This window comes from Gymnodraco acuticeps, unplaced genomic scaffold, assembly GCF_902827175.1.
Source record: "Gymnodraco acuticeps unplaced genomic scaffold, fGymAcu1.1, whole genome shotgun sequence".
Taxonomy (NCBI): Eukaryota; Metazoa; Chordata; class Actinopteri; order Perciformes; family Bathydraconidae; genus Gymnodraco; species Gymnodraco acuticeps.
In genome coordinates, this window is record NW_022992206.1 from 2,298,239 (window position 1) to 2,313,630 (window position 15,392).

Genomic DNA, 15,392 nt, shown 5'->3' on the forward strand with positions numbered 1-15,392 from the left:
CTTTGAACTTGTTTATTTGTTCCCATATGTGACTCAAATGGAAATAAACCTGTAATGTGACAAACCCATGAGTCACAATAGTTCAGAGAGCCTGTCACTGATAATTACAGTTTGACTAAGAAGAAAGTTCACTTACTGAATATTCAATTTTTCCTATTCGGAATTGTTAAACAGTCAAATATTTACTGTTTTTTTTGTAAAGAAGAACCTCAGCTGGTATATAGTGCCCTTTTTTGCTGCACTGCAGACTGTAGCAGGCTAGACTCCTAAAGTAGGTTACAGTATTTCCCTTGCGGAGTAGAAGCATAAAGTAGAGTACAAATACTGCAAAATGTTGCTTAACTACAATACTTGAGTAGATGTATTCAAATAATGTCAACAGTATCTTTATCTTTCAAGATGAAACAATATTTAAAAAAAACACAATATAGACCCTAACTTAGAGGCACTATTGTGCTGAATAACAAATAATATTTGACACAAAGACACACGTCACAGCCTGAAGCAGCTGACTGTTCAGATGTGAACTTAATGGGTTTTTAATTTGTTTTCAGAGATCCACGTCTAACCCCCCTGTTGCACGAGTCATTTTGTACTACGGATGATGTCATCTTTGCCCGGGGAGGGGAGGAGGGACATGGGGACTCTGGCGCCTGCAGTAGTTCCGTCAATTCATGCAGTGGTAACTGGTAACCATAACAACACCGGAAATTCAGGCAGAAATATTCAAAATAATAGTGTAAAATGTATTTTCACGTTAGGATAACAAACGGTGTGAGAATATGAGTGTACAAAGCAAAATAATTATTTATATTCTTTAAAAACCAACAATTACATAATCAACCAATTATGTCAGTGCAACTGTGAAGGTTTCTCAATTCTCTAACCGCCTGCTGCTTCCCCTCCTCTCTCCTCAGTTCCCCTCCTCGACTCCTCCGCTCGCATCTCCTGTGGACGGGACTAAGACACGAGGATAGGAATCGAGGAGGGGAGTCGAGGAGGGGAATTAGAGAAATGAGAAACCTTCTGTGTCTCTAGTTTGGCAGTTGATTGAAAACATTTGTACAGTATTGGCTTATACACATTACACATTATATTACTATTGGGACTCAGTATACTATACTAGTTATACAACCAATTTCCTCTACTCGTCTACTATTTAGTAAATGCACCATAGGAAATAATATTAGAACACAAGATTGTGTATCGTAAAAAACAGGGACCTAGTTGATACTGTACTTTAGTGGTACACATTTGCAAGTAATTGAACATATTTTTGAGACAATGAACCACTTACTTATTACTAATAATATTTTTTCATTTTTTATGTTTTATTTTTGTTGTTATTAATATTACTTTCAATATTTGTATTCTTACTTAAATAGTTTGTATTGTATTCGTACTGTTATGTATTCTTACTATTATTATTAGTATTATTATTACAATGCTATTATTATTTTTAATTATTTGTATCATTGTTGTTGTTGTTGTTGTTGTATTAACTAGATATTTTTGAACAACTTCACTTTGACGACATGCCTCTTTTATTTTGAAAGTCCTAAACGGAATCACTCGTCAATTAGCCTGGCCTTGGTTCTCGCTGGGGTGGGTGGGAGGTTCTCTGCTCGTCTTTACAATTTGCGAATACTGCAGCAAGCATACAGTGTGTGTATGTGTGTGCCACGACCCAGAGAAAAGCACAAGGATTAACATTTATAAAAACTTCTGTTCCGGCTGCTAAAAGGTAATTATGAAACGGAATCTGTTGCGTATTTTGCCTAAATGTTGTTGTTTGACTCAAGTCGACAGTTTAATTATCTCTCACTTACTTTGGTGAGAGAACAAGGTGGTGGCTTGCCCTAACACATCGTCCTTTTCTCTGCTCAGGTAGTAGTTAAATCCCACATCAATTAAAAATGATATCCAGTGTGAGTTTGAGGGCAGGGTATTTCTGGACAACTGTTGATAGCTTCGTTGTTATTAGTTTTAAAGTCAAAGCCGAGATGCTGTTGGTACTTGCTGCGACCTCAATACGACACTCCGCATGCAAATCTCCTAATGAGCCATTTCTAATCCCGGGAACACTTAATTTATTCATCCTTAACACTCACAACTCTTAGAGGGCGTTGTTTTAACTGCCTACAATGATTTGCACACACAACCGAATATGTGGAGAGTTCGATCTGGTGAGTTATTTAGGCTGAAACAACCAAGTTGGCTTACTTACAGTATCTTAACCTCTTAACCCCCACTGAGCCGCTAGTCAGTCATCATAAACTCATGGTGTGCAGCCAAGCATTGTCCAAATGCTAACTTCTTTATTTGAAATGTGAGTTGACATGGCACAGTCACAGATATGTCAGGCTTATTTTACGTGAAATGTGGATACAATGATGCTCAACAAAATATGTCCATTGGTGCAGCCATTACACATTTGGAGTCATGGGTTTGGGCATTTCACTAGGTATACTACATGTTATATAGGCCCTAATGTAGTGCTGGAACAAGATGATACAACATAGACAAGTGTGCAAAAGGATGATTATTTAACCTTGAATATGTTTGGGAGGAAAGTAAGTGAAAGAAAATGGTTGTCAAATGTACCATTCATGAAAGATGACAATATATTGTCCTCATTCTCTTGAACATGTTCAAATGCATTTGACAAGTAACCAACATGTGGCCTCAATGCTTAAATATTGTGAATACACTTGCAGGTATATGTTGACGGAAACACGTAGTTTTTAAGAAATCAATTCAATTAGGAATGCCAGTGTTTCGGTAATGGAATAATTGTTTAAATAATTGCATCAGGCGAAAACTGCTATTAGTCTCTGGTTCCACTTTCATGGATATGAACCTTTGCTGCTTATTTTATATTTAACTTTAGTAACTATATAATATGTCTGGGTTATGGACTCGAAGTCAGACTAAAACAAGATATTTTAATATTTTAAATAGGCCATGGGAAATTGTGATTGTCAACATTTGAAAGACTTTGATTTAACTAAAAATAAATATAGTTGTAGCCCTAAACATTTAAGAAATTGGTGAAAAATATAAATCTTAATTGTCCTGGATGGTCATTTCAATATAAACAAATCTTGACATTATAGATGAAATGTTTGTTGAATTAAAATAGAAAGTAACTGCCTGATGTATTCATAATACAAATAAGATCTCATGCTTGTCCCTGGAGGAACAACCAGAACTGGCATGTCTGCTAATGTCCTCAGCTATTGAACACAAAGTGAGTCATGAGGTGTTGTTTCTCTCACAGCGGTGTGTCCTCTGCCTCTTGTTTTTGACTTTGGATAACACGCTCCAGGCTGACTCAACTCTCCTGTCTTGCCCTACTTCCTCAATAGGCTTTACGGGCAGGAGTACCTTCTTTCAGTTTATTTATAAATTGCTGCTGGGCCCATGCTGTAAACGTAACCAGGTTGCTAGTCATTCATTTTAAAAATGTCCATTCGTAAACATTGAACATTGCTTCAATTTTTTTTTTCCGTTGACATAGACATGGATAAAAAGCCTTGGTTAGTGTCCTCAGGAGGCCTTTAGGCAGAATTCCTACATGGTTTTATTTCATGGGCTGTTTGACTTGTAGGACATTCTGTAATTTCCATGGGTGTACCAGTAAAGGCATTACTCAGTGGAACAGTGGAGCTGATGTGTTTGTAACAAAACGCCCAAAGAATGTAAGAGGCTGGCCTGATCCTCTGTATAAACTCCTGCTGTTGTGTAACAGACTCCCATTTCAATTTGATGCACTTAAGTACAAGTCTTACCCAGGAATCTCTGCATCTTATCCATAAAAGCCTGATCTGAAACAGCCTGAAGCTTTCTTGTGAGATATGTTTTTTGAGTAACCACCCAACGTCTGATCCCGCATGTGATCTGATGTCAGCTTCAGTCAGATAAGATGTTTAACACTCTGGTTAAAGGTGGTGCAGGCAGACTGAGTCACAGGCTGTCTGCTCTGTGTCAGCCACAACCTTTGCCAGTTTATGAACTTTGGTCCATATCTCAGGTAGAAAGACTCACAGAGATCTGACGACCCTTCATATCCAAATGTTTCCCTCTGTTTTAAAATGCCAAATCAGTCCGTTAGCTTGTATTTATTGAAAAAACAACTAACTTTCTAGAAATGAGAAGTAGTTTAGTCGCCAAACATGGGGGCTTTGCTGTAAAAATCACATCCCTAAAGGACTTTAAAAGTCACTTTCATAGTGAAGTTAAGTTTAGCGTTTGATCTTGTCCAATAGATATTTAGGTTGGACTTGTGATCTCTGGGCAAATGTTTATCTATCACCCACAGTCGATATCCAGCCTTGGCTTTATTCCTCTGTTTGTTATGAAGCCTATAATCTACTACTTGAGCTAAACTAAGCTCAATGACAACTCTTTTGTAATGGCAAAAATCTAGGATATAACTCTTCAATGTTCTTGGCTGATCTTACTGAGTCCAGTGTAGTGTATAAGAAAGAGATGCAGGCCTGGGATGAGTCAAAGTGTGATTATGTCGGAAGACCAACATAATCACACTTTGACTCATTTTTTGTAATGTTTGCAGGACCACAGAACGAAAAAAGTCATCATGCAGGAAGAACTTGTTTATTGGTTGGATGTGTGTCTACATTCAACATTGTGTTTTTTGTATAAGGATTGAAAGGCAGCTCTACCTACAGTCACGCTCTGCTCCGTGCCAACTGCTCAGCTCATTGCATAGCTCCTGTTGGCTGCTTTAAGCCTCAGCAAACCTCCTTAGAGAAAGTGTTACCCAGTAAAAATAGTTGTATGAAGACATTTGCTTTCCTATGTTTAAGGCTGCTAACGTTGTGTTTTTGATCAAGTTTTAGTCTTAAAGTTTTAACTTTACACTTTGTCTGCTATATTGCTTAGTGGCTTACTCACACATACTGCAACGGCATCCATCAGTTATTGTTATAATATTTGTTTATGTTCACTTACTTATTGATCTTACTATTTTCAATATTAACTTTTCTTTGGATAACTGTTAAAGGTGGGGTAGGTAAGTTTGAGAAACCGGCTTGAGATACACTTTTTGTTATATTCCATGGAATGCTCTTAACATCCCGATAGCAATGAATATCTGAAGTGCTTTGACAAAAAAATCCATAACAAAATTTCATCTGTGGAAGCCGTAGTACTGTAAAAAGCACGACCAATGATTTTAGCCGGCCCGGCTAAAATAACTGGATGGCCTACCTGCCTGTCAGCCTTCCATCTGTGCACAAACTTATCTCGTGCCCTCATTGGTCATGTGTGCGTTCGTGTGTGTTGGAGGAGGGGCTCTGTGAGGAAGTGGCAGATTTTTTCCGGCTGTGTATTTTCAAATTCTAGCGCACTCGAGCTGGTTTCTCCAAAATTACCTACCCCACCTTTAAGTGAATCAAACATCCAAATATAGGGAAACATTTATCTTGAGTTTACTTTATTTGTCAGACCAACCATTTAAAATCCTTAAAGCATTACAGTTTTTAAATGTTTTAGAAAACAAAACAACAAATTGCTATAGATAAGGAAGCTAATGCCTGGCAAGCTTTACTGATGAACAAAAATGATCAAAATGGTTGGTAATTGATATTCAGTTTTCTGACTAATTGATTAACTGTCAAATTGTGTCAGAACTTGTTGACGTAACAACCCCCAACCTCTCCTAATATCACAATGTGTTATTTTTCCATCTTTGTTTTGGAAGTATGGATTGAACAAGCAAAATAATGTATGTTAAGTAGTTAACTTAAGAGGTGCTGGTGGGCAGATTTGGGACAAAGCCAGCCTATAGTCTCTCCTTCGATGCTAAACCAAGCTAACATGCTGCTGTGGGTAGCTTCATATTTATAGTACAGACTCGAGACTGGTATCGATCTTCTCATGTAACTCAAGAAAGCAAATAATCCTATTTCCAAAAACTACTCGTCTAAATTATGTCATTGAGGTGTGCCACCTGTTTAGCCAGCCCTGTTTGAGCAATCACAATCTCAATTTAGTCCGGAGAAGAGTAAATAAATGAGATAGAATAAATTCAAAGTTGTACCTCTTCATTCTTGTATTTGAATGGAACAATAGGGAAAAGGAAAATCAGTTCTTGGTAGAACTGCTTGCATCATGCAGGGATTTAATCGGACCTGTGTTAAAACAGCATATTCGTCAGTGTTATTGTGTTATCTTTGCATACAGTATCTCTTCTGATGTTTTAACATGCAAACAGTGTTCCTGCTGTCTCGCTGTAAATAGTTGGTCATCATTCAACCTCTGCATGATTGAAGACTTTATAAATATGAGAGCATTTTTGCTCCTCTGGATACATCTCAGTTGTGTTGTGTAAAGTCACTCTGACAGGTAAATGAAAGTGTCTGCACCCTGATCTGAGTAATGGTTATGTAGAGCCAAAAGAATCATGTTGAACATTTTCTGCTCTGTCACCGCTTTCGTTAGGGCGGTAAATCGCTAGTTACACCGTAGCTTTTATTCAGAAGTGTGGAGGTCAAAGGTCAGTCAGCTAATACTAGCTGCAGATCAGAGGGGCCCATTCACAAGGATGGTGAAGAAGATGAATACTGGCTCTAACGTGTTGAACAGACTTTAACTGGATGACGGCGCCATGTAATTGGTTACTATTAGCAACCACCTTAACTTCCTCCTCAGCCTTTGCTGTCATTTGTATCCATTAGCACCTAAATAAAGGGCATCAGTCAGAAATTAGACAACGTTTTTGAATGTATCGGAGAGGGATGCTCCGATCGCCAATGTTGGGGCCGATTGCCGGAATCAGTATTGGCTGATACCGATCGCGGAACTGATCGAGTGGGTGGGGGGGGGCTATTGGATCTTCCATTTAAAGTGATGTTTACAACTCAGTTAATGGGGCCCATTCAATGGCACTTCCACAAACAACAACCAACATAATACATTCAAATGAAGTACAATATTCAAGTTTACATTAACTTTGGATAATAACACGGGAGAAATGAGCGGAAGCTCTCTCTCTCTCTCTCTCTCTCTACTCTCTCTCTCTACTCTCTCTCTCTCTCTCTCTCTCTCTCTCTCTCTCTCTCTCTCTCTCTCTCTCTCTCTCTCTCTCTCTAACTCTCTCTCTCTCTCTCTCTCTCTCTCTCTCTCTCTCTCTCTTAATGCATCAGGGATTCTTAGGGTCAAAAACACTAAACTCATAACACCTTGAATTTCAGGGGGGCACGGGGCTCCGTTGGCGGGGCGCCAAGACAATGGTAGGGGAAACACTGGGACATGTCCATGTACTGTATGTTAGTATAAAGCATGCTTGTGTACTTCATGTGTTGCGTTGCCTCTGGCAGCCCTCTCGGTGTCCCGCTCTGAAGGGGCCTGTCCAAACAGAACTGCAGCCAAAAGCTCCTCCCGGCTGACCAGAACAGGAAATGGATTGTTTCACAGGGTGAGCTTCTGAGGCCTCAACGCTGCTATCTCCTACTTGTCTTGTTTTGAACTCATCATCTAGCGCAGACAATCTCTGGGAAATAAAAGGGCTACAGTAGGGTTTTTTTCTGTTCACTTTTATCGTCTATAAAGTGTAAGAAGATAGTGAAAAACGCCTATCGCTGTTTTCTTCAAAGTTCAAGTGGTCATCCTCAAATGTGTTGTTTTATCCGTCTAAACTTAAATATAAGTGTGATATGATATAAAACAGTGAAAAGCAGAACACTTCATATTAAAGGGGATTTGTGCATAAAAATGTACTTACTAACTAACAATGAATCAATAGTCAAAATAGTTTGTAACAATATTAACATTGATAAGTTGACTTATCATTGCAGCTCCACTGTGCAGTTTCTCTGGAATCAGTAAAGTATCTCATTGTCGAAGCATTTGCAGCTGCAGCTAAAGTGATCACTTTTGGTCGTCATTTTACATTTTATTCAGTGGCTTTTCTTCCAATGCTTTGTATTTCAATACATATTAAACATGTAGGACATATTTGATAGAACAGCCAAATTAAAATAAGTTGTTGGCATAGCTACACCAGAGTGGGCCTTTGTGCAACAGAAAGGCAATAACAAACCACGACCAGAGTTCACATAAGAAGGGATACAACCAAGATTTGAATACAGCTGTCAAACAAGCCCACACATCCAACATCTTAGCATGGGTTATGCCAAGTCTAAATATCCATGGAAACATGGCCGGGAAACAATTTCCTCCCTTGTATCCTTTATTTTTCTTTACTCAAGCCATTTGTTCATAAAATGTATCTACTGTACTCTTACATCATTTATGAATATACATATTTATAAGCCTTTATTTCAGATCTGTTATATCTTATTCTGTTATTTTGGCACTAAAATCCATACACAATAACTTGTTTTATATTTCCCTGAGTCTGATAGTCAATTTAATTACAAAAAGTTGAAAAGAGCTGCAGCTATAAGGAAACTAGATAAAGTGATCAGATGATCTTTTGATTGATTTTACAAACGTGCATTTGGTGGTCTTGTCAAAACTGTTGGTTGGACAAAACACAACATCATAACACTTGATGCTCTGGGAAATGGGCCTTTTTCTCATTGTGCAGCTGTTTTGGCCTAGCTTAGCACACATTCTTCAAGCTAAGCTAACTGTCCGGCTCATCCATCAGCTGCACAGCCAACTCACCCCCCCACAGCCTGCACCCCCCAAACCATTCCTCTCAACTGGGGTTGTCACAGAAAGGTGTTCTGGTGCTGCTGCTTTTATGGATTGTAGTTTGTGCACAGGAAACTGGAAACTGGTAAAAGCATGCATCCACCTATGTTTTGAAATGGTTTTGTTTTACTTGCATGGAAATGTTTTCTTTTGTAGTTCATACACCCACAACTCTGTAAACCACATGTAAGCATTTCCAGTTTAGCACTGGAACACCCAGGTGCAGCTGGTTGAGCTCTTGTTTTGAGAGGATTAGGATATTCTACTATCAGAGTATTCCTGAAGAAGCAGCTGTAGAGATCAGAAGCAGGGCCGTGTTTTGTCTGCTCTAGGACACCAAGTAGTCCTCCAGAGCCCTCCCTCAGGGGTGAGGCAGGACTGTCAGAGCGGTCGCCCTGGAGACAGGAAAAGTTTTGTACAACATTATGTTCCTGTTATGTTTTATAAATTATTTAAATATCTGCAGTGCGACTGTTGGGCTTAAAAAAGCATAACAAGTGGAATCTCCCAAGAAGGCAAAAAAAGTAGTTTTTGTCTTTGTAGGACTCTTGATAATTGACATAGAACACTTTTTTGAATGTCTGTTTGTGACAAATTCTTGTGAAAACCCCTCTCTTGTTTCCCAGCAGAGATGGCAGCCATCCGGAAAAAGCTGGTGATTGTCGGTGATGGAGCTTGCGGGAAAACCTGTCTTCTTATCGTTTTCAGTAAAGACCAGTTTCCTGAAGTCTACGTCCCGACAGTGTTTGAGAACTACATCGCTGACATTGAGGTTGACGGAAAACAGGTTTGTAACCTAATTTACCATTAGCATTACAAAAGGATTATTGTAAACGAGGTCATAAATATGAAGGTGCTGGCTACATACATGACATTGAACTAAAAGACCAAGGATGCTTGTCTCAGGAAAGTAAAGCAGTAATCTCACCATGTTTATGATCCATGTAGAATATGATGAGGGAAATCCATTGTTTGGCTAAAGTTAGATTTCTAATTAATTGTTTGTATTTTAAAATGTTCAATATCTCTTTTAAAATATAAAAGTAAAGGATTTTCACAAATCCAGTCCAATGAACACCTCTTTAACGTAGACATATCCAAATCAGAAAGCTCAGATTGGACAACCACTGCATGGGGGAGGGGTTTAGCAAATGGTAAGTTACATTTTGTGTGTTTGAAATCAGGTTCATTGATTCACAATTGTATATATTATAGAGTAGTGGGCTATAGTGAGCCGCATGTTTTGAATTTGGGACAAAAATGTGGAACTTGGATTTTCATCATCCAAGTTTAGCACACTGATATGAACATGAAGTGTTTGATGTCTAAAATCGTAGTCAAAGGGTTTTGTCAGCGGGTTGGATTCTGATCCACAGATGGCTTGAAGTTGTTATGAGCTTTTGTCCTCTTGATCCGACCACCGCTGCAGGATCACCACTGGGCAAAACAGGAAATGACTGTACTTCTCAGCTTCCTGTTCAGACAGGGAACAGGGATGACTGCTGGCAATCCCCCCCCCTCTCACCAGGACCCTTCTGCCCGATAAACGTCTCTCATTTCCTGTCCTGTTCACACTTAGATGGGGGGGAAGGGTTAACTGTTGTGTTCTGGACAGGAAATATAAAGTTAGGGATCCATGGTGGACGTCGTTCTAGAGGGGGTCATCTCAAACTTTTAAAGAGGATGGTCGTCCCATGAGAGATTCCCCAGCTGGATTCAGTTTGTGTTCGCAGACCCTTCATTTGCATCCTCCCCTCAAGGACAAAAACATGTTCATCCTCTCACCTTCAGTGGATTGAGCAGACTCTAAAAATAGCTGCTTTTTTTCCCTTTCCTTTCTTCCTCGGCAGCTTTAAAAATAAAAAAAAGTCCAGTGGGAGCATAACTCTGGCTATGTCTCAACAGTGTGCTGCCACCTCCCACCTCCCACCCGCTGCCTCTGCAAACCTCTATTTTGGGACCGTAGACTGATGCTTGCGCTCTCTGTGCACTCACCACAAGCTATTGTCCTTCAGCCATTTCCAGTATTTAAAACTTTGGACAATATTTCCCACTGTGAGCCAGTGTGAGAACAGAGTGAAGAGCGGCTGTTAATGCCCTTACAGGGACAGAAGGTATCTGGTCGGGTGCTTGCTAATCTCCCACTTTCCTTAATTGAATAAATCAGTGGTGTGATGGGATGAGGACAGTCCCTGAACAGCACCGAGAACATAACGGCCTTATAAAGCTGATTAGGTCAGAGCTGCAGTGGTGAGGGGAAGCAGATATCTAAAGAAGGAACACAGCTGGAGTAACTCATACAAATCAGACGTTATGATCAGAATGCAAGCTGCATGTCCAGAGTTAAAACAGTCCTCACATAATTTACCTGCTGGTATTTAAAGTATTGACTGCTGGAAAAGAAACACACACCACATGCCTCAAGGTTCATACCTCATACTTAAAATATTCACTGCTCTTCAAATATGAGAAAAGAAACATGATCACCAATGATATCGTGGCTGGATACATTTGTGTGCGTGGAGAGTCACTGTAAAACCAAGATGAATCCACTTTTATGTGTAAAATATTTGTATTTTTGTAAGTCTACTGCTTTTTAAAGTGTTTTACTCCTTTTCTCCCAGGTGGAGTTGGCGCTGTGGGATACTGCAGGCCAAGAGGACTACGACAGGTTGAGGCCTCTCTCCTACCCTGACACAGATGTCATCCTCATGTGCTTCTCCATCGACAGCCCCGACAGTTTAGGTAAGGAACTGCGGATATACAGTGGTCTTTTGGACAACAAAAGAACAGAAAACGTAAATAAAATACATGATATACTCCTATTGTTATCTTGTTTATCTTCACTAAATCAAGGCAGTTCATATCAGCTTAGCTGTTTGTTAAACGCTTAATAGACTTGATGGGAAGTAGGATTAGTGCAGCTAAAAACATCGGTGCCTTAGGCAGTCTGCAGAGCAATCCATCATGAGAAGCTCCGTGACTCTGCACCGCCTGTCCCTTTTTATAGCCCCAACCCCCCCTCCCTTGTGTTTTCTGCTCACTTCTTGTCTCACTCCCGGGACAGAAAATATCCCTGAGAAGTGGTCGCCTGAGGTTAAGCACTTCTGTCCCAATGTTCCCATCATCCTTGTGGGGAACAAGAAGGACCTGAGGAACGATGAGCACACACGGAGAGAGCTGGCCAAGATGAAGCAGGTACAGAGCATTGAAGGTCAATTAACTGTTGATCAGGTACAAGTGGGATCCTCTTCAAAACTCGGTCACCAAACGCCTGACGATTTGTGCAGTGTGGAGACCTTTCAATAGGTTCAATTTGTAAAGTTCTATGAAAAACATTTATGTTAAAATACACGACAAATATAGCTACACCAGGCGTTCAGAGTGATGACAGCACTGCATTAATAAAGCTCAAGGGGCTGCTTTGTTTGCATGTTTTCTCAGGTACTGATTAATGTGTAATCACAAATATGATTATTCTATACTAGTGGTGTCAATCGATTTGAAATCTAACAAAAACATTCTGTGATGTGAGTTACTGTAATCAGAATACATTTATCTGTAAGGCATACGCCTATCTGTAAACTACATTACAGTTACTAAGCACGAAATGATTTTGTTACTTGCGTAACTTTTCAACTATCTGCATAGCGGGGGGACGGATAAATCAAACGTCCCCGGCTGCCATCAGACAGGAAAACATTTGCAAGCTGCCTGGACCAGGGTTATGCCACGATGGAAACTGAGCCAAAGAAAACATGAATGAAAGAGCAGAGGTCTTGTACAGTATTGTGCTTAGTTTAAAGATGTGTGTGGATCTGGGCATAAATGAGGTTGAACTTTATATATTTCTTTGTCATTTGACTTATGGTGCATCTCAGGTGATGTTACAGAGTAGTCCATAAGTAATGTCAGTAGTTGTGTAACTAATTACTTTCAGCAATGAGTAATTTAGTAAGGCATGACTTTTTTTGAGTACCTACCCCAACACTGTTGATTAATCATGATTCATTTGAAGACTATTGATACGTTTTTCAATAGTCTCTAACTATCCCTGCTCTACCCACACAGGAGCCAGTGAAGGCAGAAGAAGGCAAGGACATGATCACCAGGATCGGTGCTTTTGGCTACTTGGAGTGCTCCGCCAAGACCAAGGACGGCGTGCGGGAAGTTTTTGAGATGGCCACTAGAGCAGCGCTGCAGGTCCGAAAGCGCACCAAGAGACGTGGCTGCCCGCTGCTGTGAGCAGACCGGACACCAGGAGATCAGCTGACCAATAGGAAATAACAAATCCCATTTATAAAAATAAAAAATAAAAAAAAGGACTTACCTTTTACTAAATGGCATCTTAGTAGTGTATCTCACATTACAACTGAATACAGGAAATGAACTTTGTCTATATTACAACAGTGATTAGAATTGAATATTTAAAGTTTGATTTGCTTGTTTTTTATTTCGAAAATCTATCTTTACTCTTACTTAAATTGTTCATACTTCTTTTTTGTTTTGATGTAACAAGGCAGTGACATATTGTAACGCAATATTGTTTTCTTCATAAGCTTTAGCAGTGTCCCTCTTAGCCTGTATAAAGTCTTCATGTCTCCAGTCTGTCATGCTTCTGAACATAAGAGCTCGTGCCTTCTTTTTTTTTTTTTTTAAGTTTGTACACCACCATCTATTTCTCATGCTTTTAGCTAGCTAACATTTCAGATGAGGGTCTCTCCATTGTGCTGTAGCCAGTGTTGTATTTGGGAAACCTGAGCAAAGCCACAAGTAAGGCTTTCAGTGCTGTCGCCTCATCGAGCACAACAAAGGGTTGCTTGTGTCATTTTTGTTGCATTCCCTCAACATTTGCCATGCTCAATTAGGGTAAAGAGAATAACTACAAATAATGACATAAGATTTGATAAGTAGTTTGTAACTATTGCTGATCTGTGCAGTTAGATGGAGGGGATGAGAACAGGCCATTATGACCCAGCTATGCACAATGACTGTAAGGACAAACAGAAAGAAGACACAGCTGAAACAGAGAGAAAAGCCTAAGGCTGGCGTAACAAGGGATTGTGTGTTTTAAAGCAGACAACTGAGTTACACTCGGCTACAGTTTCATTGAGCCTGCCCTTAGACTCTGTGAGCTGGTCAGGTCAGCTGAGTGTTGGAAATAATGTTTAAAAAGCTGTTAGCCTTTGCGTGTGGATGTTTCCAGTCCAGTGACATTCTTTAAATGTTTGAGAGGAGTGTAGTCAGGTCCGTGAGGAGTTTGTTTTTGCCTGGTGCCTTCTCTGTTGTGGTGTGCCTTTGGTGGTTCTCTCCCAGACCGCATAGACCAGGGCGCCATGCCAACAAGGTCAAGAGTGAGTCATGTTTCACTCATCTTAGTTCTTTGAATGGCTCCACACAGGCTCAATTCAGCAAAAATGTATCATAGGTTCGCTAAGCTTTCAGTCCTTATAACAAAATATATATTTAGAATGAATTCATATATGCAGACTAATCTTTATTATATTGCCTGATATGATAGGTAACACAAATGTCCTTGTTCATCACAAATGAATTACATAACTTGCATCCTCTAAGGAAAATCATTCATCTGTAGCTATAAAGTGTATCTCTGATGTTTAAGAGTTGTGTATTACTGCCAAAAAAGTTAGTGCAACTGGGTTTATTCGTCTGTATATATCCTGATTTATGTTGGTGTTTGATATTTTATGCCTCAAGTCAAAAGAGACAGAATATTGTGAAATGTACTTAAAGCAGCCTTTGAAGACACGTCATAGACCGTCCACGTGGTCCTCTCAGAATACTCCATTGAGATATTTTTCCTGGAAATACAGCGGCTTGATATACAACACCTGGAAAGCCCAGTGACTGTCCTCAGGCTCACACTCCTTATGGCATTCCTTCTGTAGCTCATTCCTGTACTCTTCATGTCCCTCGGTTACTTGTTGCTGCCCGTCTAAAGGAGAGAGGACGTTGAAATGTGTGATGTCTTTGATCATGCATGTGATCTTTCAAGAAAACCAGTAAAGGCAACAGACCTAACCACCTGCCACTTTATTCTAACCAAGCACATTTGACTAAGTGGAGAAGCTACAACATACAAACAGCACCATATTAATGTTGTTACCTTACATCTTTCTAGCTCTATGCTTTACTTTGTGGTAAACAAGCACACCAACAAGGAGAAACTGATTCTTAAATCTCTTAAAGGCTTTTTATCAATTAAAACATGGGTTTTAAGATATGTGTTTCATAGTTGTGGTATGATGTTCACAAGCTTAATGAAGTCAAGGAATTCCTGGGGATTAGGTCGGAGTAGTTAGTCGAATAGCTTTCACAGCTGGAAGCACAGCACTCTGATGAAAGCCTCTCCGAGCTGCAGAGGGTCTAGTGTTGAACATGTCACCAGGAGCATGAACAATACTGCTGTAACAGATAATGTTGCGCTTTTATCAAAAGTTGTCCTTGTGATGTTGATGCATGCATGAGAAAAACATTGGTCTTTACAGTAAGCACACACACAGCTTTGGAAACAGATTCAGCTCAGTTGTGCAGCTTTTCTTTCTTTCTCTGGAAGCATTTGAAAGGATAAAGAATCCAGATTTATATTAAGCGTATTGTCATGATGCTAACATGAACATTGTTAATAAACTATTTTTGAGACGAGACTGACTTGTCCTTCCTTGATTCTCAGATATGGTTCACTG

General features: G+C 39.7%; 1 protein-coding gene across 2 annotated transcripts; it reads left to right on the forward strand.

Moving 5' to 3' along the window:
• Positions 1-1,589: 1,589 nt before the first annotated feature.
• rhoca (ras homolog family member Ca) lies at positions 1,590-15,353 on the forward strand. Of its 2 annotated transcripts, none has more exons than XM_034205694.1 (5): positions 1,590-1,744; positions 9,315-9,472; positions 11,310-11,430; positions 11,753-11,883; positions 12,757-15,353. In XM_034205694.1, the coding sequence occupies exons 2-5, from the start codon at positions 9,317-9,319 to the stop codon at positions 12,928-12,930; spliced, it is 582 nt and encodes a 193-aa protein (XP_034061585.1). In that variant the 5' UTR covers positions 1,590-1,744; positions 9,315-9,316; the 3' UTR covers positions 12,931-15,353. The 2 variants fall into 2 exon arrangements, with proteins under 2 accessions (XP_034061585.1, XP_034061586.1); XM_034205695.1 differs by having other exon boundaries at positions 1,609-1,744; positions 9,312-9,472.
• The last annotated feature ends 39 nt before the right edge of the window (positions 15,354-15,392 follow it).

Coding starts and splice junctions, on each gene's coding strand:
- rhoca (XM_034205694.1), top strand. CDS start 9,317: ATGGCAGCCATCCGGAAAAAGCTGGTGATTGTCGGTGATGGAGCTTGC. Junction 9,473..11,309: donor TTGAGGTTGACGGAAAACAG/GTTTGTAACCTA, acceptor CTTTTCTCCCAG/GTGGAGTTGGCGCTGTGGGA. Junction 11,431..11,752: donor CGACAGCCCCGACAGTTTAG/GTAAGGAACTGC, acceptor CTCCCGGGACAG/AAAATATCCCTGAGAAGTGG.